The 26,198-nt window shown below is 36.6% G+C and overlaps 2 protein-coding genes across 12 annotated transcripts in view; one reads left to right on the top strand and one right to left on the bottom strand.

Annotated features, from left to right (window-relative positions):
- The first annotated feature begins 738 nt into the window (after nt 1-738).
- Nucleotides 739-26,198, top strand: part of si:ch73-233m11.2 — a 28,854-nt gene continuing 3,394 nt past the window's right edge. For 2 of the 10 annotated variants that reach the window (XM_087264235.1, XM_087264234.1), the window contains exons 1-9: nt 739-1,133; nt 2,576-4,115; nt 6,209-6,370; nt 6,901-7,065; nt 8,222-8,389; nt 11,896-12,069; nt 14,306-14,479; nt 16,839-17,006; nt 21,038-21,122. In XM_087264235.1, the coding sequence (XP_087120361.1) occupies nt 1,112-1,133; nt 2,576-4,115; nt 6,209-6,370; nt 6,901-7,065; nt 8,222-8,389; nt 11,896-12,069; nt 14,306-14,479; nt 16,839-17,006; nt 21,038-21,107 (2,643 nt within the window). In that variant the 5' untranslated portion in view covers nt 739-1,111 and the 3' untranslated portion in view covers nt 21,108-21,122. Of the gene's footprint in view, nt 1,148-2,575; nt 4,116-6,208; nt 6,371-6,900; nt 7,066-8,221; nt 8,390-11,895; nt 12,070-14,305; nt 14,480-16,838; nt 17,007-21,037; nt 21,165-26,198 lie in introns of those variants that run through there. The other 8 variants (XR_015497542.1, XR_015497541.1, XR_015497544.1 and 5 more) reach the window with 8 other exon arrangements.
- gpd1a (glycerol-3-phosphate dehydrogenase 1a) overlaps nt 24,270-26,198 on the bottom strand; it is a 26,849-nt gene continuing 24,920 nt past the window's right edge. For both annotated transcript variants that reach the window (XM_087263310.1, NM_001017709.1), the window contains 1 exon segment: nt 24,270-24,664. In XM_087263310.1, coding sequence (XP_087119436.1) covers nt 24,568-24,664 — 97 coding nt within the window. In that variant the 3' untranslated portion in view covers nt 24,270-24,567.

Here is a 26,198-nt window from a genome sequence, read left to right as displayed (position 1 = left end):
TCTGCTATACCGTTTCTAAGGTATGACATGTTTTTTTTTTTTTTTTTACAATTAATTTATTTAGTTTTTTAGAGCAACAGTATCTCCAGCAGAAAATGACCCTCCAAATCAAAAGCTACTGGTCAGCCCATGATTTAGCAAATATTTGAAAAACAAATCATTTCTAAACCAACATCCTATGCTGCTATGTGCATCATATGTGCCATGCAGTGCAGTGACTTGCTTACTTTAATATCCAAATAAAAGAAAGATATCCAAAGATGAAAGAGTAAAGATATCTGTTTTGTATAAACTAATTAAGATTGCAGGTCAAGGATTTATTTTAGTTATTTAGCCTGACATGTTTACTGTTCCAAAATATTTCAATGTTTTTTAAAAATAACATATTGAGTTCAAATGGAAAACATTTATTTATTTATTTTTACCCAGAAGAATATATTTGAGCGCAGCAATCACAATATCATACTGAGAAATATTGATATTTTTATCCACGGTTTACACACCATCAGAATCCCATGCCTAAATTACTATGTATGTTTTCCATATGGGAATTTGGGAAATAACAGACAACTGTACAAAATCAATTGTATAAATATACAAAAAAAATGAGGAGGTTGAATAGGTAATTTCAAGCAATTTTTCTCTGTGATTGAGAATTCACAAAAACTAGTGAAGAACTGTAGTATGTCTCAAGATGGCGCTGTTGAACTTTACCACGCTTCCGTGTTGGAAACGACTGTAGTGTAAAGAAACATCGAAACGTTTTCACTGGTTTTATTTCGGGTTACTGTTTTATTATAGATAAGAGTTTGTCGTTTTGAAGAAAATAGCGAAATTCTATATAACTTACTGGGTCTGTTCAGGAGCGCTGTTTGAACTGACTGATGTTTGACTAAAACTACAACATGGCAATCACATTTGACTATTTGATATGAAAATATTTAGCTTGGTTTGATGTGGGTGGTCTTAGAATGTATTATTAGTAAATTACGGACACTCACTTCCTCGGACGAAAGAGCAGCGATCAGTTTAAAGGAGACAGCAGCTTTGACTTCAATCACCGTTAGCAAAACATCAGGATTTCTCACGATATTTTCACGGATATTCAGCCATGCTGAGCGAGATTTCAGATGGTGAGAGGAAAAAGGTGGTTTTGATATTTTTAGCTTTTTATTGTTTGCGGTTTAGGATGAATTCAGGCAGGATCATGTAAGGGAATTTTTAGATGCTAGATAGATAATGAAGGATGAGTCTTGAGTTTTCTTTCAGTTTGTCAAACTTTAAGACTTTTAAAAACATTAGATAGATAGATAGATAGATAGATAGATAGATAGATAGATAGATAGATAGATAGATAGATAGATAGATAGATAGATAGATTTTTGTCGTATTCTAGTCCAAATTTTTATTTAAAAAATGCATTTTCTAGACATACAAGTACAAAATGTTGTTTTGTTTTTATAATTAAGTAAAAAAGTGTATTGAAACAAGCAAAATAATCTCCCAAATAGCTAAAATCTTATTTCAACGTAAAACAGCACTATTTTAGATAAGAGACATGCTAAGAAAAATTGCAAGTTAGAAAAGTGTTTTTAGATAGATAGATAGATAGATAGATAGATAGATAGATAGATAGATAGATAGATAGATAGATAGATAGATAGAGGAAAAATAAATATGAGAAAAAAAGATGATAAACATTAATCTGAGATGCAGTTAATCAAGAACTCTGGATGTTGAATTGTATGTACATATTTGTTATAAATATACAGGTTATAAGGTGCTGTGTACAAATGTGAATGTAGAAAGTATTGCACTGTATATTGAGCATTGCTTTGTACAAGTGCGTATGAGAAAGTATTGCAGATATTTATAGCACAGTTGGGGGATATTTAACTGTTCATAAGGTAGATGGCCTAAGGAAAGAAACTTTTCATGTGTCTGGCTGTTTGACAGTTCAAACAGGTAGTGTGCTGGGTGCGTGGCGTCCAGAGTGATTATGCGAGCCCATACATACATACATACATACATACATACATACATACATACATACATACATGCATGCTTACTTACTTACTTTGTCTTGTTTCTAGTCCAAAATTTTTCTTACATATTTTTTCCTGGGTATACAAGTACAAAACATTTTTTTTATTAAGTCCAAATTAAGTGATTTTTTTTCTTAAAACAAGCAAAATAAACTTCCAAGGGCTAAGTAAAATAACCCTATTTCAAACAGAAAACAAGATTTTTTAAGATTAGAGATATTTGCGCTAAGAAAAATTGTAAGCAAGAAAAGCGTTCTTTTGTAATGTAGATAGACGGAAGGATGGATGGATGGATAGGTTGGTAAGTACAACAGGCAGACAGATAGACAATAAGACAGATAGTTTTTTTCTCTTGTTTCTAGTCCAAATCTTAATTAAAAATGGGTGGGTAGATTGATAGACAGACAGATAGATGGATAGATGGACGGACAGATAGTTAGGTCAGTACTATAAATAGAGTTATCAGAAGTATTTATTCAATGACATTTGATATATTTGATGATATTTGCTTTATATTTCCTGTTCTACAGATGTGCAGCAGATGCATAAGAATGCATTGCGAGACTCTGTGCTGACCTCAGCTCTGTCCACTTCTCTTCTGGGAGGTCAGTCAGTGCAAGAGGTGATCCAGAAAGGCCACTACACTCCTCTCTCAGTATGTGCAAACGAAGACTCCATTCACAGGGTCAAAAGAGGAGATTGGGAAGCTTTAGAGGACGTCATATCTCGAGAGTTTCCTCCAGGATCCGAAGGCCGGAGACTGGTTCTTTATGGCGGTGCTGGAATGGGCAAGACCACAGCGATAGAAAAGATAATTTGGGATTGGGCGACGGGTATACACCTGCAACATTACGCCCTCCTCATACGAGTGCCTGTTTTGGAGCTGCTCACTCTTGAGGGGAAAGCTGAGAGTTTGCAGAGCATGCTAGGTCGTATGTATGCTCACATATCAGCAGAGACTCTTACCTTGGCTCTACAGAGACCTCAATGTTTGCTTCTTGTGCTTGACGGACTTGAGGAATCGCAGAAGCTTCTTTGCACTCCATCTACTCTTATATGTGATCCACATCAAGAAGCAACCGGCTTAGCACTATTGCTCAGTCTGCTTGAAGGATCTCTGCTTCCTGAAGCCTCAATGCTGATCACATCAAGAGAACAAGTCAAGATTGAGTCTTTGAGATGTTTCGAGGTGGTCGGATTCTCCCAGACCCAAAGGAGAACATTCTTCCAGCATTTCTTTGGAGAGCAATCCGAGAGACGTTTATGTCAAGTTGAGCAAACATTGGGAGTTTATGAGCAGTGCTTTCATCCGGCCTTCTGCTGGACACTTTGCAATGTGTTTAAAGCTCGGTTTGAGGCTAAAAATGACCCACCTGAGACTCTCACGCACCTGCTCAGCATCATTACACACACACTCCTGGAGAAGCCGAAGATGAATGCTGAACAAACCAGAGAGATTGTGTTCGCTTTGGGAAAACTTGCAAATCCGGTTTACTCCACTAGTGATTCCAGGTCTGTTCTGCATCTGCACCACCCAGTAGTTTCTGATTTCTTATTGGCTAAAGGTGATGCCACATTCACATTCCTCTCTCCAATAATGCAAGAGTTCTTATTGGCCGCCTCGTTTTATCTCGACCAATCCGTGCAGGAAATCTCAGACAAACACTCAGATCTTTATTACACTTTTCTAGCAGGACTTTCCGACTCAATCCAACGTAAACCACTGGAAGACTCTGTCGGCAGTTTTGACGAAAGCCGGATTTCTGAGTTCTCCCATTGGATGATGGGACTTGTTTCTAGAGTGTTGTCGGATGGAGACCAGGCGAAACATTTCCGTGTTTTTCAGCTTCTGCATCATGCACGTAATCCGTCTCTGGTTAAGGAAAGCATTAGTAAGTGCAAATGGCTGCATGTGAGCTACAAGTCCATGCAGGAGGCCGACTGCGCTGCGCTGTCATATGCAGTGAGTTGTGTGGGAGAGATGGAGCATATGAATCTATATAGAGCAGAGCTAACAGATGAACAGGTCCAGAGACTTATGCCAGCTTTACGGCTGTCGAAAAGAATTAGGTGAGTTTGACGCTTTCTATTTGCACACATACAGTTGAAGTCTTAATTATTAGCCCTCTGCCCACATAGCAAACAGACTTGGCCCAAATGTGGCCTCATTATGGTACTGCTGGCGTGTTGCCGGCACTGGCGTTCATAACGTCAGCCGAATGTGGGCCACGCATGGCAATGATGGCACTGCATGCATGACGGCAAACTACATTTGGGCCAGGAGGTGTGTGGCCCAGATTAGTGTAGGAAATGTTCACATTGTTTAGGTAACATTAGGTTGGGTTATGGCTCAGTTTTTGGGGTTTCTGGTTAAATGATGGTGTTGATATGGTTAACTTATAGCTGATAATCGGTACCAATAATAAACCTGTTTTGGCCCAGTTCAGGGCCAGTTAAGGGTAGGGCCAGATGGAATCTGCGGACGTTTTTTGCTATTACTGCAGAGAATTTTGGTAAAAATCTCTGGATTTCTGCTGAATTATTTTGGGAGTATCAACTAAACCTTAATATGTCAAATAAAAAGTAATACCTTTTTAACTTTTCCTTAATGTTTAAAATGCAAATCCAATTAGATTCACTCTATTTGGTAAACAAAGCAAGTCTCTCATATGACATATCTACCAAAAGACAGAAAATATTACTGTACAAACTGCATTTCAGATAAATCAGATGAACACTTTCATATTAGTCCATAATATTACTGTAATTAATTTAACAACTAAATAAATACAAATTTACACACATTTACTTAAGTAAAAAGACAGAATTAACGAAGAGCTAAAAAAGAGCGGATTTCTGTGTGCACAGATTCCATGTGGGCCTAGTTAAGGGTAATAAATTGGCTGTGATTCGGACCTGTTATGGCCCATGTGTCTTTAATCCAGTTATGGGCCACTTCAGGACCGTCATTCTTTGTGGTACTTGGGCCGAGAGAAAAGTTATTGTGTGGCCCAGAGCTGGCCCAGAAAGCATTTGCTATGTGGGTGTATGTTTCCAAAATTTCTGATATATTTTACAAAAACTGATTTATTTTATCTTTGTCATGTTGACAGTACATAATTGTTTACCAGATGTTTTTCAAGATACTAGTATAGCTAAAGGGCAATAAGGTTAACTAAAATTAACCAAAATAAGGCCATTAAAAAGTAATAAACATCATCTGATGAGGTATTACATTTTCGAGCCCGATTTTTTAGATACATTTTCAGTTTGTGTCAAGTGCAGACCTTTATTCTAAATTTTGCGTGGCTTTATTTATATGTTTAGAGTAGGACCTGAGCGCAGTCATGTGAGGTGTATATTATTTTTCTCTCTAGTTACTGATGACTGCTTTGCAGCTTTCAGCCTTGAATTGAATGATTTATAATCTTTCGTTTGTTTTGTAGCAGACATATTATTTATTAAATTGACATGCAAATAAAAACAATAATGCAAAATAAACATTTCTTACTGCAATGCTTCATTTTGTTTGATGCAAACCATAAATGTATTTTTCAGAAAAGTAATAGTCGGACTTTTTATAGCAGATAACTCACATTCAATGCAGCATGATAATGGGAAATGTAATTCATTATTAGTAATATTGTCATCATCTTCATCATTAATATTTCATAATTATTATTATAATTATGAAATATATGAAATATATGGATTTGTTGCTGGTAGCATTTTTGTCCCATAACAATCTATGGTACCTATAACTACCATTTGTATGCTTTATATACAGTTTCTATTTTAATTTCTAAAGGTAACACTATTTTATGTCACAATTCACTTTATTATCAAATCATTAACTAACACTACTAATTAAATAAACTACTAATTAGCTGCTTATTAATAGTGAGTGAGGTAGAAGTTGGGTTTAGGTATTGGGTAGGATTAGGAATGATCGTACTTTATAACTACTAAAGAACTGTTCATATCTCAATATTAGGCAGTAGTTAACAGCATGAATTGTAACCTAAACCAAAGTGTTACAGAATTAAAAACAAACGACTTTATTTCCATTAATTAATGTTTACTAATAGAACCATATTTTAAAGTGAGACTTTTATTTGTTCATATTATTATAATTAACCAAGTGTGTGATTTTATCTGGTCAGTCTATCACAGAGTCGCCTCAGTTTGGCAGCTATCACACACCTGTCAACAGCACTGGCTGATGGACAGACCATCGCGCTGGACTTTTCCTACTCCAGATTGGAAAGGGAATCCGTTAAAACCCTCAGTCATGCACTCGCAAGCTCCAAACTGCAATCAATCAAGTAAGATCATTATTAGTTACAGTATGAACCCATTTTATATAGAAATCCTCCCATTGGTTCTATCAGGAGTTTGTGTGCTACTGATTAGGGCTGCACAATATTGGAAAAAAATGACATTGCAAGGTTTTGTTTCGCTGCGAAATGAATATAATTTCACCAGATGACTTGAATAACTAATTTGGTAAAGAAATTATTATTTTATATTGATTGGGATGATTCAAATGATAATACGTAAATAAGTAACAATGCATAGTCATCATTGTATAAAACGTTACATAGTATTAATCTTTAATAAAACATTTCTTATGCAAACAAATGGTTTAAATGCACGTGGAATCCTACAGTTTGTTCATTACAGCGATAATTCCTCTCAAATTTCCTAAGGGATGAATAAACTGAAATCGCATATTCTGTGATGTGACTATTGCGATTTTGCACATTGCAATAGCGACGCTGAAACGATATATTGTGCAGCCCAGCTACTGATGTATTATGTTTAAAATACTGAATGCTGTGCTCACTGTTTTTAGCTTGTCTAGATGCTCATTGACCGCAGCTGATTGTGAAGCAATGGCTGAAATGCTCTCTGGAGGATCCGGTCTGCGTGTTTTGGATCTCTGTGGGAATAATCTGGAAGATCAGGGCCTGGTTCAACTCAGCGGTGCATTGGAAAACTGCAAACTACAGGAAATCAAGTACACTTGAACTGTTCATAATATGGAGATAGGGCTGCACAATATATTCTTTCTTTCTTTCTTTCTTTCTTTCTTTCTTTCTTTCTTTCTTTCTTTCTTTCTTTTTGTCTTTCTTTCTGTCTTTCTTTCTTTCTTTCTTTCTTTCTTTCTTTCTGTCTTTCTTTCTGTCTTTCTTTCTTTCTTTCTTTCTGTCTTTCTTTCTTTCTGTCTTTCTTACTTTCTTTCTGTCTTTCTTTCTTTCTTTCTTTCTTTCTTTCTTTCTTTCTTTCTTTCTTTCTTTCTTTCTGTCTTTCTTACTTTCTTTCTGTCTTTCTTTCTTTCTTTCTTTCTTTCTTTCTTTCTTTCTTTCTTTCTATCTATCTATAAACTGCTTTAATCAATCTATCTATCTATCTATCTATCTATCTATCTATCTATCTATCTATCTATCTATCTATCTATCTATCTATCTATCTATCTATCTATCTATCTATCTATCTATCTATCTATATATAAAAAGAAAATCAAACAGAGAGTCTTAAAAATTCTTTTGTACGAGGAACTACTTTCTTCCGCCATTCATTCGCATCTGCAGCTGTTGACAGAACAGCAGAAGCCGTTACTAATTCACCAACGTCATTGTATAGTTATTATTTGAATGATTCTTTAGCATCGTGTCTAAAGTGATGACAAAACAGGTCACTTTGCTCACATTTTAAGATTATAAGGCTGAACGACATGAAATGTTGCCAGTCTACAGAGATTTCCCAGCATTTCTCTGTTGCAATCGGGAGATCACAATAATTAACCGCGTAAAAGCCAAAGCAAAGCAAACACTAGCAGATTATATGTTAAAAATACAACACTACATACAAAAACATACAAAAAGAGAGATGACTTTGAATGTGACTTACTTGTTTTCTAATGATTTGATCAACTGTAGTTTAAAATGCGAAAAGAAAACTGTTTTTCTCCTTTAAGGGCTTATTATATGGTCGTTGTTGCCGTCTTGTGACGCAACCGTCTTTGCCCTGTTCAGTATGACAGGCTACAAACTCAAAAAACAGAAAAACTAAATATTGCAATGTTAGCAATGTTGTGCAGCCCTCTACGGAGATATGAAAACCCACACTGTTTAGTATGTTGATCGTTGTTTATGTGTGTTTGTATTTTGCAGTCTGGATCATTGCTCACTGACGGCAACGTCCATGTCCGCTCTGTCTTCAGCTTTAAACAGTGATTTTTCAGAGCTGAACATGCTAAATTTGAGCAGGAATGCAGTGATGGATGACGGGATGGAGCTGATCTCACAAGTCATGCGGAAAGGACGCCTCAAAATATTGAAGTAACCTACTGTTATGTTTGAGAAATCACTTTTAAGCATCTCTAAATATAGAGAGTTTATATATGTTGTATAAATTATTCAAAGGTTTGTAAGATCAGTGTGTTTTTTAATCATTTTGAAAGATTTCTCTTTTGTTCCGGCTATTTATTGAATCCAAAATCAAGAAAAAAATTATGGTAAAACTCTAAAATGTGTTTACAATTTAAAATAGTGTATACATACACCTAATTTACCCCTTTTTTAGGAGTTTTGAATTATAATGTGTTAAAATGTGTCATTTTGGGGCTGTGTACACAGGTCGTTGTTTTAGGGGTGTGTTGCTTCACATTAAAATTATTTTCCACTTCCTGCCCAACTTAACAAGGGGGCAGAGCCAAGAGCTCCCCCGCAATGTGTATGGCAACCGACAGGCAAACAGAGAGAGAAGCAACATGAGTGAGAGGACCAGCATTCACCCGTACATGTACGACCTAGATATGGACACAGACCAAGCAGAATATGTCAGAGTGGTAGTTACAAAATCATTTGTGTCTTTGTATATTTTTACAGCCAACCGTGTGCTAGTTTAAAGTTCCGAGTTGTACACCGAGACTAAAGCGCTGCTCAGAGCCGCGACATGGCACGCACATGACAGTTGAAAGTATCACACACACAAGGCGCGCACATTCGCATGTTATTTAAAATGAAACTATTAAGATGTCGCTCTGGGTGCGGCAGAAATATGAACAGTGTCCTGAGTCGTAGCTAGGTGCCACGGACAGTCGCCGACTTGACAGTTGAAAGTAATGCAAGTTTGTTATTTCGAATAGAGGGTTGTGTACGTGATGCAACGCGCTCACACTTTCCAGCTGCATCTAGTTAAGATGACAGGGAGCTTCTGTGACCGCGGGAAATGCTAATGGCTGAAGTTTAAGGAAGATGCAATGAATAGTACACGTTTGCAAACCTACCTAAAGTTACAAACAATGGCGCCGATGAGAGCGATCATGTAGTGAATGTTGATCCGCCAGCCGAGTGTTTTCAAAAAGAGTGCTGACTTGGGGCCTACTCACACTATGCCATCCGTACCCTGCCCAGGCCCATTTCCCGGATCGTTTGAGAAGTTTGAGTGCGATAAATCGGGCTCAAGCACGGTTGACTTGCACGGTTGCCCGGTTGGAAGAGGTGTGCCTGAGCGCAGTTCACTTGGGCTTTGGCACGGTACGCTTGTGTGTGAGTGCAAAACGTGCCAAAGCCTGAAACTTAAAGCGAGACGTGACTTTTAAGGGACTCTTTCATATGGATTTATTAATCATTCTTACTATTCAGTGAACGCAAACTGCCGTAGTTTATTAAAGACGAGAACTCCTCACAGCATGACAGCTGCGCGGCTTCAGCAGACCTCTTCATTTCTGCAGCACGAGAGCTTTATGATTGTTTATGAGCGCCAAAAGTGGTTGATCTGTTCGGTGAAATATCTGACTGCGTGTCACCGCATCACTAAGGACTGTTTGGCGAAATATTTGACTGCATGTCACTGCATAACAAATGACTGAAAGGATATAACTAGAGAAATCTCCACTGTGCTGCTGAATGAGAGAGCGCTTCTCACTGAACAGCGCAGCAGCGATGACGTAAGCGTGCCGAGGCCCGTTTGTGGTGTGAGTGCGGGCCGTCGGGGGAGATGGGAGGGGAGACAAGCGTACTTTGGCCCGGTTCGAGGCAACTGTACCTAGTGTGAGTACGGCCTTGGTGGATCAGCTGTTTTTATCGACACGTTGCATTCACTGAGTGTTCAGCACAAATGGCCGCTAAATGTAAAATCTCTGTCGCTCATTTGCAGGAAAACGATGAAGGCTCTTGTGTTGAGCCCAATGAGCCTTACATCCATAAATAGAGCAAGGGTGCTTCTTTAGTGACATCGCTTCAACTCGCACACTAAAAATGGCGGACGTGAAACAACAAACTGAGGCAATGCTCGCCTGTCAATCAATATTGGTGGGCGGGGGCGTCAAGTTGTGGTCGATTTCAAAACCTCTCTAATTGGTCCACCGTTTTAAATTTAAAAAAGACACCGTTGTTGTTAAATTTAAAAAAGAAGGACTGGGTGTGTTTGTATCACCCCAATATGACGGTCTATACACTTTACCTACACACAAGTCTGTCCAAACAGCTTAAAAAGTAGATTTTTTTTTTTTACCATAGGTGCCCTTTAACATTACTCAGTCTTTGTAGTCAATTTAAACTTTATACTTTTTACTAATATAATGAACTGCAGCTTAAGAAATATGTATTATTAATCATTATGTATAATAATTACATTATTAATAATTATAATTAATTTTAAAACAGTAAAAGAGTAGAAACTGAAATAAGTTTAAATAACTTATTGAAATTATTTATTTAGAATAGTGCTTCAACATTATTCTTTTTGATCAGTCTGTTACTCCCCTCGAGATGAAACAAAGGCTCAAGTCGTTCTTGATTTTAACTGACATTTATTCGGACACGAGTCTGTAGTATGTCTTGTACTCATGTCATGTCTAGCCTTGCACTCTTTTATGTCCCAATATTGCCGTCAGAACTATGAGAAGAAATACATAAACTTCAATTAACCCTTTAAAGGTGATGTTGCACGTAATGAACAACATACATACAACCAAAAAATAAAGTGCACATTCAACATGTAAAGAAATACACTTAATTGGCTAATTATACATTACATACGGACACATAATCATACATGTTCACATACGTTAACACCATACGACACATACCTCATTGGCCTCTCTAACTCAAGAGGAATAAACTTGAAGGGTTGCAGTTTCTCTTAAACAAACTTCTTTGCGCTTCTTAAACCTTAAAAATGTGTTTTAGCACAGCACCTTGTGACTGTATCACTTGTAGTGCAACGGAAGAATATCTTGATTGCAACAATGAAATAATTCCCAAGCTAAACATAACAAGAAAAGGTTATCCCCTCCCCCTTATAGTTTTAGTTAAATAACTTTAAATGAATTAACATGCATTAACAACAAATATACATTACTTATTTAATCTAATAATTAATTTGAACATTTTAACTATTTATTGACTTTTTTAATGTAAAGTTTATGTTTATAGAGTGTAATATATAAGAATTGCTTCTGACGACAGCTACACAATCTATTGCTTCATATGGTGGGAAGTGGGAGTATTAATTTCTAAAAAAAAAATTTAACACACACACACACACCAGTGTATGAAAGAGAGAGAGAGATCACTTAAATATTTTCAGTATATGGGATATGGATTTGAGTTAAATGTTAATATTTGCATTATTCTATGAATGTCTGGTAATATTTCTTCTAAATTTCTAATAAATATTATTTATAGAGTATTTTTTTGGTCAGATTAACAAAATATTTGTTCTTTGTGTGTTAAAACTGAATGCGCTATACTTTATAAATCAATAATACATCCAGAATACATTTGTAATGACCTACTGCCTTGATACAGCATTGTATCTGTGTGTGTTTTACTCACAGAGCGTTTTCCTGTGGGTTGACTGACTCCTGCTGCTCATCCCTGGCAGCTGCCATCCAATCAGAACACTGCTGTCTGACCGAGCTGGACCTGTCCGTCAATGATCTCGGCCAATCAGGAGCGATGCAGATATGTGAAGCCCTCATGACTCCTAATTGCACACTTGAGATACTTCAGTATGTTTGGAAATGAGATACACAATTTCACATTGAAATTAGAAATGGAATAGAGGTAATAGTAGGTTATAACATTAATTGTTAATATTATTTTAATATATGCTAAAATGATATAACTATAAATATTTGATGTTTTAATAGACATCATTAATTGTATTAAGCAAATATGCATTAAATACATAAAAACAATTATAGAAAATGGACGACGTGGTGGCGGAGTGGATAGCATGTTCACCTCACAGCAAGAAGGTCACTGGTTTGAGCCTTGTCTGGGTCATATGGCATTTCTGTGTGGAGTTTGCATGTTCTCCCCATGTTCGCGTGGGTTTCCTCCGGGTGCTCCGGTTTCCCTCACAAGTCCAAAGACATGTGGTATAGGTGAATTGCTAAATTGTCTGTAGTGTATGAGTGTGTATGGATGCTTCCCAGTGATGGGTTGTGGCTGGAAGGGCATCTGCTGCGTAAAACATATGCTGATAAGTTTTCAGTTCATTCTGCTGTGACGACCCCAGATTAATAAAGGGACTAAGTTGAAAAGAAAATTAATGAACGATTATAGAAAATATATTTATAATGTTACAGAAGATTTTTATTTAAAGTAAAAAGGCCCTGTATCAAAGTTTTCACTCTTAATCAAGTAGCACAACTTTCAACATAGATTATAATAAGAAATTTAGAGCATATTAGAATACTTTTTGATGGATCACATAACACCTAAGACAAGTAATAATGCTAAAAAAATCTGAAAGTGATATTTTAATATACAGGATTTAAAGTAAAAAAAACTGTTCTTTTAAATTGCCGGCCACTATTAGGTACACCTTGCTAGCACTGTGTTGGACCCACTTTTGCCTTTAGAACTGCCTTAATTCTTTGTGGCATAAAATCTACAAGGTACTGGAAATATTCCTCAGAGATTTTGGTCCATAGAGACATGATAGCATCACGCAGTTGCAGCAGATTTGTCGGCTGCACATCTATGATGCGACTCTCCCATTCCACCACTTACCAATAGTGCTCTATTGGGTTAAGATCTGGTGACTGTGGAGGCCATTTGAATACAGGGAACTCATTGTCATGTTCAAGAAATCAGTCTGAGATGATTCACGCTTTATGAAATGGTGCGTTATCCTGCTGGAAGTAGCCATCAGAAGATGAGTACACTGTGGTCATAAAGGGATGGACATGGTCAGCAACAAACCTCAGGTAGCCTGAGGTGTTGACACAGTGCTCTTATGAGTACTTATGGGCCCAAAGTATGCCAAGAAAATATCCCCCGCACCTTTACACCACCACCACCAGCCTGACCTGTTGATACAAGGCAGGATGGATCCATGCTTTCATGTTGTTGATGCCAAATTCTGACCCTACCATGCGATTGTTGCAGCAGAAATCAAGACTCAGACCAGGCAATGTATTTCCAATCTTCTATTGTCCACTTTTGGTGAGCCTGTGCCAATTGTAGCCTCAGTTTCCTGTTCTTAGCTGAAAGGAGTGACAGTTGGTGTGGTCTTCAGCTGGCTGTAATGAGTGCTTATTTGAGTTACTGTTGCCTTTCTATCAGCTGGAACCAGTCTGGCTATTCTCCTCTTACCTCTGGCATCAACAAGACATTTGCGCCCACAGAACTGTCGCTCACTGGATATTTTTTCTTTTTCAGACCATTCTCTGTAAACCCTAGAGTTGGTTGTACGTGAAAACCCCAGTAGATCAGCAGTTTCTGAAATACTCAGACCAGCCCGTCTGGCACCAACAACCATGCCACGTTCAAAGTCACTTAAATCCCCTTTCTTCCCCATTCTGTTGCTCGGTTTGAACTGCAGCAGATCGTCTTGACCATGTCTACATGCCAAAATGCATTGGGTTGCTGCCATGTGATTGAGCGATCTGAAATTTGCATTAACGAACAGTTGGACCAGTGTGATAAAGTGACCTGGGAGTGTGTTTAACTATACAGCAGTTTTGATTCCATTTTACTGCTCTTTTTACTTTAGAAAGACTTCAAAAGCATTATTTCAATCTCACTCACAGAAGTAGCGCTATGATTCAGAAATACAGAACATTATTGGATTTTAAAATATATGAAGTTATGAAAATAATCCTTTAGACTTTTCTTTAGAAAAAGATGCAGTGGATAATAAAAGTACGTTTATGAATGACGTCAATTTTGCTGTTACATTGACTTTAGGAGCTTGCTATGAAATCGGACAAGTACATGTTTGTTTTGTTCCTGCAGAATGGAGAGATGTGAGTTGACTGAGGAGGTGTTTGGAGCATTAGGGATGGTGTTAACGTCTGGTGTGTCGAGACTCATCAGTCTCTCTGTAGGAGTCAATGATGTTGGTGATGCTGGAGCCAAACACATGTGGCGGGCGCTGAGACACAAATCCTGCAAGCTGCATCACCTGGAGTGAGTGATATCCTCCATTTAAAGATCCGATTTAGATTTATGCGCAGAACTGGAATATCGCATAAAACATTTGCAAATAAAGCATTGTTTTCTTTTTCCATTTTTGATGACCTTAATCTGAATAAAATCGTAATCTTAGTAAACACAAATCAAATTAAGATGTGCAGCATTGCTTTTTATCGCAGTTCATTCTGCTGTCGCGACCTCTGAAATAGAGACTAAGCCGAAGGAAAATGAATAAATGATTCCGTTGTAGTTTATGTACAGTACTACTATCTGATAAAAAGTTTATCCTACTCAGTTGGATGGCATTTCCATTAACCAGTTTTTATGCAATATTCCAAAAAATAGATGGATGTAAATATGGTTATGGAAATGATGTGGCTGTCTCGCATTTACATTACATTTAGCAGATGTTTTTGTCCAAAGGGATTTATAGTGCATCCAGAAAGTATTCATAATGCTTCACTTTCTCCACATTTTTTTATGTTACAGACTTATTCCAAAATGGATTAAATTCATTTATTTCCTCAACATTCTACACACAATACCCCGTAATGACCATGTGAAAAAAAGATTTTTTGAAATTGTTGCAAATTTATTCAAAATAAAAACCTGAATAATCACATGTACATCAGTATTCACAGCCTTTGCTCAATACTCTGTTGATGCAACTTTAGCAGCAATTACAGCCTCAAGTCTTTTTGAATATGATGCCACTAACTTGGCACACTTGTCTTTGGGAATTTTTACCCATTCCTCTTTGCAGTACCTCTCAAGCTCTATCAGGTTGGATGGGAAGCGACAGTGTACAGCCATTTTCAGATCTCTCCAGAGATGTTCAATAGGATTTAGGTCTGGGCTCTGGCTGGGCCAATCAAGGACATTCACAGAGTTGTTGTGAAGCCACTCCATTGATTTTTTGGCGGTGTGCTTTGGGTCATTGTCCTGCTGGAAGATGAACCGTTGCCGCAGTCTGAGGTCAAGAGCACTCTGAAGCAGGTTTTCATTCAGGATGTCTCTGTTCATTACTGCATTCATCTTTCCCTCTATCATGACTAGTCTTCCTGACTCTATCCTTCCAGTTCCTGCTGCTGAAAAACATCCCCACAGCTTAATGCTGCCACCACCATGCTTCACTGTAGGGATGGTATTAGCCTACTGATGAGCGGTGCCTGGTTTTCTTCAAACGTAATGCCTGGCATTCCCTCCAATGCTTTCAATTTTAGACTCATCAGACCAGAGAATTTAGTTTCTTATTGTCTGAGAGTTCTTCAGATGCCTTTTGGCAAATTCCAGGCGGGGAGTGGCTTCCGTCTGGCCACTCTACTATACAGGCCTGATTGGTGGATTGCTGCACACATGGTTGTCCTTCTGTGAGGATCTCTTCTCTTCACAGAAGAACGCTGGAGCTCAGACAGAGTGACCATCGGGTTATTGATCACCTCCCTGACTAAGGCCCTTCTCCCCCGATCACTCAGCTGAGATGGCCGGCCAGCTCTAGGAAGAGTCCTGGTGGTTTCAAACATCTTCCACTTACGGATGATGGAGGCCACTGTGATCATCTGAACTGTCAGAGCAGCAGAAATTTTTCTGTAACCTTCCCCAGCCTTGTGCCTCATGACAATCCTGTCTCAGAGGTCTACAGACAATTCCTTTGTCTTCATGCTTGGTTTGTGCTTTGACATGCACTGTCAACCCTGGGACCTTATATAGACAGGTGTATGCCTTTTTAAATCATGTCCAATCAACTGAATTGACCACAGGTGAACTCCAGTTAAGCTTCTGAAACATCTTAAGAATGAAACAGAATGTAGCTGAGCTCAATTTAGAGCTTCACGGCAAAGGCTGTCAATACTTCTGTACATGTGATTTTTCAGCTTTATTTTTAATAAATTTGCAACAATTAAAAAAACTATTTTTTCACATTGTCATTAAGGGGTATTGTGTGTAGATTTTTGAGAAAATAAATGAATTTATTCCAATGAATAATGAATAATAATTATGAATAATGAATAATGATTTATTCCAATGAATAAGGCTGAAACATAAAAAATGTGGAAAAAGTGAAGCGCTATGAATTCTTTCCGGATGCACTGTACAACTGAGGAGGTATGCAGCGATTCAACAAAAAGAGGCAAAACACACAAGTGCTAATTATACAAAGGAACTGTTAGTGCTCAGAGTGCACTTTCTACAGGTGGTTTGTCAAGCCCACTCACTTGTGTGAAGCTCACTTTATAAATGCACAATTTTTGTTATTGATTTTTAACTGATCATAAGAAAGTGTCTGGTGCAAGTGTTAGTAAAAATGACACAGATGAAAGAGTGTTTTCTACGTCTCGTCTTGTTTCTGCAGTCTGGAGATGTTGTCGCTGACAGACGCATGTGTTGAGGAGTTATGTGAATCTGTTGCTGCTAGCAGTTATTTATCAACGCTGATCCTGAAGAACAACAAAATGACAGACTCATCTGTGCCTCGACTGGTGAAATTAATGCTGGACCATCCTCAAATGACAGAACTCAAGTAAGTTTGCAAATGAGCATGCACTTACTAAATACATTTAAAAAGGCAAACATATTACCAATTACTGTAAAAAAACAATATTTGCATAATTTAAAAATATATTTTTGAATTTGTATTTTAAAAGATACATTTTGTATTAATGCAAAATGTTTAAATCCTATAAAAGGCCCCATGAAGTGTTTTGAATTCGGCATTTTTATTCGATGTTAGACGTTATCTCAACTAAAACACAAAGAGAGGGTGGGACACAGTGTAGCTCTTCCCCTTTAAAAAAAAAAAAAAACAGCCAACAATGTTTTGTTTTATCACAGCTCTGACAGTGAGAGTGGTTGAGCTCAAGTGCAACAAATGAAAAGCAAATGAGAAGCATCTTGATGGGGGTGGGGCACGTCAGATACTAGAGAGCATTTGATTGGCTATGATTTGATGAGAAATTTAAGTATGTTGTAACGTGAATTAAACCGTTGATCCTTTTATCCTAATTTTGTTACTGTTTTGGAGCGCGCTAGCTTATCTTAAAAACTAAAAATACTGATATTAACATCTGGAGATGTATAAAGTACTGCAGACCCAGACTTAAGTAAAAGTACAAGTACTCTATCAATAAAGTGACTTGAGTAGAAGTTAAAGTGCTCTTTAGGCACCATACTTAAGTGGAAATACTAAAGTATTCAACATTTTTTGTACTTAAGTATTGCAGGTAGTTCATTTCAAAACTTACTACTCAAGAACTGAAAGTAAAAGTACAAGTGTTGTGTAATGTAGTTATTTAAAAAAAAGCTGTCAAAAGACCTCATATTGTTTTGTTTATTTTAAATATCTTTTATGGGGGCATGGGATTTAGGCAGAACGAAAAGAAACACGGCTTACGTTCTTCTCTCGAGCTTGAACCACAGATCTGACAGATTATAACAGCTTAACACACACCTTTTAAAGTTGTGTGTTACAAAAAAACTCTGTAATCCAATCAAAATGCTCTTGAAACCCATTTTCGGATCACAAATTACCCAATTTTACAAATTTTAGTAAACGCTGTAGACGTAAGTTCTAAACATTCTACCGGAAGACGCTGGTCACTATGGCACCCTCCATGCAGTAGCCAAGAAAAAGGTCTATAATTGTAACGAGTAGGGGTGTAAATCTACACTGGTCTTATGGTTCGGTTACGATTATCATGCCATCGATTCGGTTCAATTCGATATCTCGGTGCATTGACGAATGACGATGCTTTCCATTCATAATTCTAAAGATGTATTCATATTTATATATTATTTGTAATACAATTTATTTCTTTAATACTGGAGTAAGATATATGAACAGTACCCTTAATTTGACCTGCTCAAAGAAAACACTCTTTCTGAATGTTTTAAACAAAACTGCAATACATGCACAGAAGACAGCATGAGCATTTATAGCAAATAAACGGATGTATATATTATCCCGCTTGCTTTTTGAGCGCTGTCAGGCTAGGTCTTACACCCCTATGATAGGTTATGATCTTCACCTGCTTAACAGAAAGGATTGCGATCGGCTTTAGAAATGAAAGCGCTGTTTACCTCAGGACCTTAGGCATGCTTGTGTCTGGATCCACATTTATCACTTTAACGGCCGAGAGGAGAGGAAAAGTTACCTCAGGAACAGGCCAGCGGGTCAAATGTCCAAAGGGAGAGGGAGGGGTAAAGATGGAGTTTTACAGCATTTCTCCGTAGTAGTGAAATATCGGCTCATGTGCAGAGCTTCACTGTAGTAAGAGCGTTATTTACTTGCCCTCGCCTCCTCCTCCATAGTATTGCGACATCGTGCATATAATATAAATGACATCAGTATGCAATAACCGGTTATGATCTATTACTGAACCGATATCAATCGTTTTGACACCCCTAATAACGAGTAACGATGCAGCACATAAAAAAATCTATCGGAGTTAAAGTATTAAACTCATCGAAAATATGTACCGAAGTAAACGTGGAAATAGGAGATAAAAACAATACTCCAGTAGAGTACAGATACAGCCTTTTAGTGCTTAAGTATGGTAGTGAAGTAGTTCTACTTCGTTACTATACATCTCTGCTAATATCTAGAAAACTTTATTTTAATTTCATGGGACCTTTAAATTAATGTTTTGCAGTACATTAGTGATGGGAAGTTCGGATCATTTTACTGACTCGGATCTTTGAGTCTCGTTCATCAAGATGAACAAATCTTTTTGAGTCATTTCGTTCATTTGGTTCAATTTGCCAAAATATTATTAAAATGTTACAAATTGCTTCTAAACACATCTACAACTAGCCCAAAAGGTTGATTGCACGACAAATAAATCATAAATAGAATATAAGAAGGAGAAAATAATAATTCAATGTTTACCTGCTCTTTTCTCTATGAAGGTATTGTTGTCTCTTTGCTCAGCTCACCTCTTCATGTCTTTAAATGTCAGGGGTTCATTCACGTTACACTGACAGTCACATAAACTTAATCAATGCACAGTCTAAGCTGATAGGAGCCATGATCGTTTGTTCATCACGTGAGAGAATGACTCAAACCCGAGGACTTGAGAGATGAACGGATCAATTCTGTTTCCGGCTCTAAACGTGTATGATTGGCCCGTAAGGAACGAGTAACTCAGACCCGATAGAGGACTCGAGAGATGAATGGATCAATTCTTTTTCCGGCTCTAAATGCATATGATTGGCCCGTGAGGAACGAATGACTTAGACTCGATAGAGGACTCGAGAGATAAACGGTTCAATTCTTTTTCCGGCTCTAAACGCGTATGATTGGCTCGTGATGAACGAGTGACTCAGACCCGATAGAGGACTCGAGAGGTGAGCGGATCAATTCTTTTTCCAGCTCTAAACGCGTATGATTGGCTCGTGATGAACGAGTGACTCAGACCCGATAGAAGACTCGAGAGGTGAGCGGATCAATTCTTTTTCCAGCTCTAAACGCGTATGATTGGCTCGTGATGAACGAGTGACTCAGACCCGATAGAGGACTCGAGAGGTGAGCGGATCAATTCTTTTTCCGGCTCTAAATGCATATGATTAGTTCATGATAAACGAGTGACTCAGACGCAATAGAGAACTCGAGAGATAAACGGTTCAATTCTTTTTCCGGCTCTATATGCATCCGATTGGCTCGTGATGAACGAGTGACTCAGACCCGATAGAGGACTCGAGAGGTGAGTGAATCAATTCTTTTTCCAGCTCTAAACGCGTATGATTGGCTCGTGATGAACGAGTGACTCAGACCCGATAGAGGACTCGAGAGGTGAGCGGATCAATTCTTTTTCCAGCTCTAAACGCGTATGATTGGCTCGTGATGAACGAGTGACTCAGACCCGATATAGGACTCGAGAGGTGAGCGGATCAATTCTTTTTCCGGCTCTAAATGCATATGATTGGCTTCTGCCAATGTGATGAAGACTTGAAATTAACGATACCTGAACAAATGTGCGCACGTGCGGATGAACGAATCACTCCCTGAGAGGACTCGTAGTTCCTGAGTTATATTGAAGATTTATTCAAAATGAACAAATCGTTCATGATCAACCCATCACTACAGTACATTTATATATACAGTCAAGGCCGAAATTATTCATACCCCTGGCAATTTCTGACTTAATTACTTAAAAAAAAAAGTAGCACAATAAAAGTTACTTTTATTTATTGAAACAGCAAGATTCTTTTTTTTTTTTATCAGAAATGACTGACTTCTCCCAAAACAAAAAACATCGTACAAGAGACATCATTGTGAAAGAAATTGTGAAAAAAAAATCATTTGAACAAAAACTTTAAGTCAGAATTTACCAGGGGAATCAATAGTTTTAGGCTTGACTATATAATTTATCTTAAAGTTTAAACCAAACATTTAAAACACATCTTTGTTTTTACATGTTGTTTGTAAGATATGGCATATATTCTACATATATTTTGTAGGTAATTTATATTTCTACATTTTCTTTTAGTTATATTTCCACATTTCAGTTTCATGTGCTTTAAGTGCTTACATTTTTTTTTGTATATCTTTTCCAGTTTGAAGTATAATGACTTCAGTGAGGATGTTTTTGAGTTGATGGAAACATGCCCAAATATCATTTACTAGAGAAACGCATCTCAGGTTTGAACATCTGAATATTCACAATAAATTAAAATAGATGCATCTTTCCAGTGGTACTTCCAAGCACTAAAAAGTTACTCCCATCTAGTGGGCATTTAAAAGGTTTTCCAAAAAGTATGAATGCCACTGTAACTAAATATTATACATTATTTATATAAAGGAAATATCGCACAAACAGCCATTACAATCAAAAATAAACAAATACATTGGCAGGTTTCATAATTAAAAAACAATAGATGATCATCATTCTTAATTAAATAATTCTACAAACACAAACGAAGATATTTTTAAAAACTTGTGTAACCATAGGGAGCTGTATCAACCAACTTCCATATTAGGAGTCGTCTTTGTGTTCGGTTTGTGACAAGTAGGGAGGAAATGATGAAAGAATCTATATTTTTGGGTGAACTATCCCTTTAATATTAAAATGCTTTTCTTATTTAGACTTATTTAGCCTCATTTCTAGTCCAAATATCGAACAATTCCTAAATTAAGAAGCATTTTCTAGACAAGAAAAACATTTAATCTTGTTTTAAAAAGTAATGTCAAAATTAACCGAGCTTTTGCTAAACAAGCAACATATTTGGCATATTATTTTTAAAAAACACGACAGGATCTAGAAAATAATTCTAGATTTAAGAGTTTTTAGATATTTGGATTATAAACAGGGCAAAAAAAAAGTATTTCCTATCTTATTTTGTGTTTAACAGAAAAAAAGGTTTGGAAATGGGAGTACATTAGTAAAGGTTAGTACAAAGTAATGATGTAAATGATGACAGAATTTTCCTTTTTGGGGAACTGTCCCTTTAATATTAAATAGTAGATTATTTCTAATTGTGTATTATGAGCAAAATCTATGATGACAGATTATTAATTACATAATGCTGCTCTAAATTAAAGAGATATTTTACCCAAATAAATACATTTACAAGTTTCTTTTTTCTGTGGAACACAAACAAATATTTTTTTTTTAACTTGTGTTACGGTGGGAACCTGTAACCACCTACTTCCATACTAGGAAAAAAACGAATACCATAGAGGTCAATGGTTACAGGTTACATCTTATTTTGTGTTCAACAGAAAAAAAAAGCTTTGTGACAAGTAGAAAGTGAGTAAATGATGAGAGAATTACATTTTTTGGGTAAACTATCTCTTTAATATTAAAAAGCTTTTCTTACTTAAATTTTTTAGTCTCGTTTCTAGTCAAACAAAATATCAAACAGTTCTTAAATAAAGCAATAATATGACAAAATTAAGTGAGTTTTTCCTTAAAACAAGCAACATATTTGACATGTTATTTTTAAAAACAGGACAGTATCTAGAAAATAATTCTTGATTTAACAATTTTTAGATATTTGGACCAGAAACAGGACAAAAATAAATCTAATAAAAGTATACAGGTCTTTTTCAAAATATCGTCTTTTGTGTTGAACAGAAAAAAGCTTTGTGACGAGTAAAAAGTTAGTAAAAGATGACAGATTTTTCATTTTTGAGTGAACTGTCCCTTTAATATTAAAAAGTAGATTATTTCTGGTTGTGTATTATTAGTGTGAAGCTCATCCATAATCTATAATAACAGATTTTTATCATAGATTATGGATTAAATTAAAGGGATAGTTTACTCAAATAAATACATTTACTGACCATTTACTCGCATTCAAGTGGCTTCTTTTTAAAAAAAAAAAAGTTGTGTAATCGTGGAAACCTGTAAACACTAACGTCCATATTATGAAAAACAAATAGCATGGAAGTCAATGCTTACGCTGCAAAAAAAAAAAAAAGCTTTTCTAATTTAGATTTTTTAGACTCGTTTCTAGTCCAAATATCAAACAATTTCTAAATTAAGAAGCATTTTCTAGACAAGCAAAACATTTAGTCTTATATTAAGAATTAATGTCAAAATTAAGTTTTTCCTTAAAGTCCACATGAAATCAAAACTAACCATATGATTCTGTTGCTCACATTGCTAGTTTTGTGGTAAACAATTCATCTGTGCATGTCATTAAGAAAATGGCTTGCCCTTCTGATCTTTAAAAGATATCTGAAAATGAACTTCCTGTTTGTTTTCAGTTAATTTATCAGACTACATGATTTTGAGGTAATGGGCATGGCTAACGCCGCTCCAACTGTCAGTTTTGACAACAAAAAAGAAATGGTGAGCAGGAGAAGTCTGTTCTGAATGAAATGCCTACTTCACTACATCCAATCAGCCCGTAGACAAAACAAGCCACGCCCACTGTTTGCTCATTTAAAATTCTGTTTCTCTGGAACTGCTTCACATTACGAAAAGGAATAACGATCGCAGCTTCCGGTTCATGTGTACTTTAAAACAAGCAACAAATTATTTTTTAAAAGAAGACAGTATCTAAAATAATTCTAGATTTAAGAGTTTTTAGATATATGGACCAGAAACAAAACAAAAAAATGGAAGCTTTTTTTTTTTTTTACAGTACAGGTTTCAACATATTTCAAAATATCTTCTTTTGTGTTCAACAGAAAAAAAAGCTTTGTGACGAGTAAAGTTAGTAAATGGTGACAGAATTTAAATTTTTAAGTGAATTATCCCTTTAATATTAAAAAGTAGATTATTTCTGATTGTGTATTCCCAGCAGGCACAGAACATCAACATGACGTCAGATTAACGTACCGAAACGTCGGGGAACGTTGCATTTTGTTTGGAAATGAAAATCGGGTTGACGTCAAAACCCAACATCAGGCTTGTCTAACATTGAACAAACGTTGCATTTTGGTTACTTTCAAACCTAAACCTAAAAATACCCAAATATCAATGTCTAATGAGGTTACAGCTTGACGTTGAGTGAACGTTACCACTATGACGTCTATCAGATGTTGGATTTTGGTTGTCATACCTGACGAATAAATGTTAGTATTTGACGTCAACATGACATTGGTTTAAAATGTTTAAAATCTAACCTAATTTCAATGTTTTATGGTTTTGTGTGCCTGCTGGGTTATTAGCAAAACTCGGTCATAATAAATAAACATATCACTTTCAATATTTAAACGTCTTAAATTCCATCCAATTATTTGTGGACCCACTGTAAATCATTTAATCCGTCATGTCTAGCTCTTCAAAAAGCAGTTTATTTGCAAAACGACTGTTTGAAAGAAGCAGACAGCGAGAGCTCACAGATACAATGATTTATTTCACATTATATTGAGAACATTCAGTGCCGTTTCACTGCTAACAGCTTCAGAGGCACTTAAAGATGAGCTCTCAGACTGACATTTGAGGGGTTTTCTGCAGAAATAAAGTGTCTGAGAGCACACGGGTGCAGGACGGACTCATTAAAAACGACAAAACCTGTCAGTGGACTCAATGAAAGCGACTTTGGTCACTCATTGAAACACACACACTCACCGTCTTGCTGGTTAATTGAGTTATTTGAGAAGTATGCAAGTACAGAACAGCTCTGTCCTTCTGTCACTGATGTTCTGGATGGTTCTGCAAGCAGTGGATGAACTCAGTAACAGGACGACCTTCATAACAGATCTCAAATACGGCATTAAAAAGAGGAAACCTGTGGAAAGAGCAAAGGTTCAGAGGTGTTCACTGCAAAAAAAATAAAAGGATTTACTCAATTTTTAGATTAAAAGGTAAGTGGTTGCAAATAATTTATATAGGCTGAATTTAAGCAAAAAATAAATAAATAAATAAAATAAATAAGCTAAACATTACTAAAATAATTTGTTTGTTTAGGCGGCACGGTCGCTCAGTGGTTAGCACTATCGCCTCACAACAAGAAGGTCGCAGTTTCGGGAATTGTTGGCGGTTTATTCCACTGTGGAGACCTCTGATATATCAGAGACTGTGCTGAAGGAAAATTAATGAAAGAATGTATTTCAATTCCACATTTATAAATTGTTTGCAACCACTAAACCTTAAAAAATTTTGTAAATCCAATGAATAATTTTTTTCAGTGTGTTCACTGCAAAAAAATATGCTATTTTTGCTATTTAGAGTTTTTGTCTTGTTTCTAAAAATCAACAAATTTCTAAATCAAGAAGGAATTTCTGGACAAGAAAGAGTTTTTCCTTAAAATAAGCTAAATAGTCTGCCAATAGGATAAGTATATTAATCTTAGTTCAAAGTGAAAACAAAATTTTACTTTACCTAAACAGCAGATTTTTTAGATTAAAATCCACTTAATTCTGCCCTGATTCTGCTCTTTTGGACTGCAGGTTAAATTAATTAAAGTTAGGTAATTGCACTTACACTCACCGGCCACTTTATTAGGTACACCTTACTAGTACCGAGTTTGACCCGCTTTAGCCTTCAGAAGAACTGCCTTAAACTCATTGTCATGTTCAAGAAACCAGTCTGAGATGATTTGCACTTTATGACATGGTGCGTTATCCTGCTGGAGGTAGCCATCAGCAGATGGGTACACTGCGATCATAAAGGGATGGACATGGTCAGCAACAATACTCAGATAGGCTGTAGCGTTGACATGAAGCTCAATTGGTACTAATGAGCCCAAAGTGTGCCAAGAAAATATCCTCCACACCATTACACCACCACCACCAGCCTGAACCGTCGATAAAAGGCAGAATGGATCCATGCTTTCATGTAGTTGATGCCAAATTCTGACCCGACCATCTGAATGTTGCAGCAGAAATTGAGACTCATCAAACCAGACAACATTTTCCCAATCTTCTATTGTCCAGTTTTGGTGAGCCTGTGTGAATTGTAGCCTCAGTTTCCTGTTGTTAGCTGACAGGAGTGCCACCTGGCGTGGTCTTCTGCTGCTGTAGCCCATCCGCCTCAAGGTTCTACCCTATTCTGATGCTCAGTTTGAACTGCAACAGATCGTCATGATCATGTCTACATGCCCAAATGTATTGATTGCTCCCATGTGATTGGCTGATTAGAAATTCGCGTTAAAGAGCAGTTGGATAGGTGTAGCTTATAAAGTGGCCGGTGAGTGTATGTTACTAGTGAGTGGTAATTTATTTATTTTTTTTATACACTGCACAAAAAACCCATCAAAATTCACTTTTAATTTTTTGGTATTAATTTCTTTTTTCTGCTTATCAACTTAATTTTTGTTTTTT

Source organism: Danio rerio, chromosome 8, assembly GCF_052040795.2.
Source record: "Danio rerio strain M-AB ecotype USA chromosome 8, GRCz13ab, whole genome shotgun sequence".
Taxonomy (NCBI): domain Eukaryota; kingdom Metazoa; phylum Chordata; class Actinopteri; order Cypriniformes; family Danionidae; genus Danio; species Danio rerio.
This window is presented reverse-complemented; position numbering and strand designations above follow the sequence as displayed.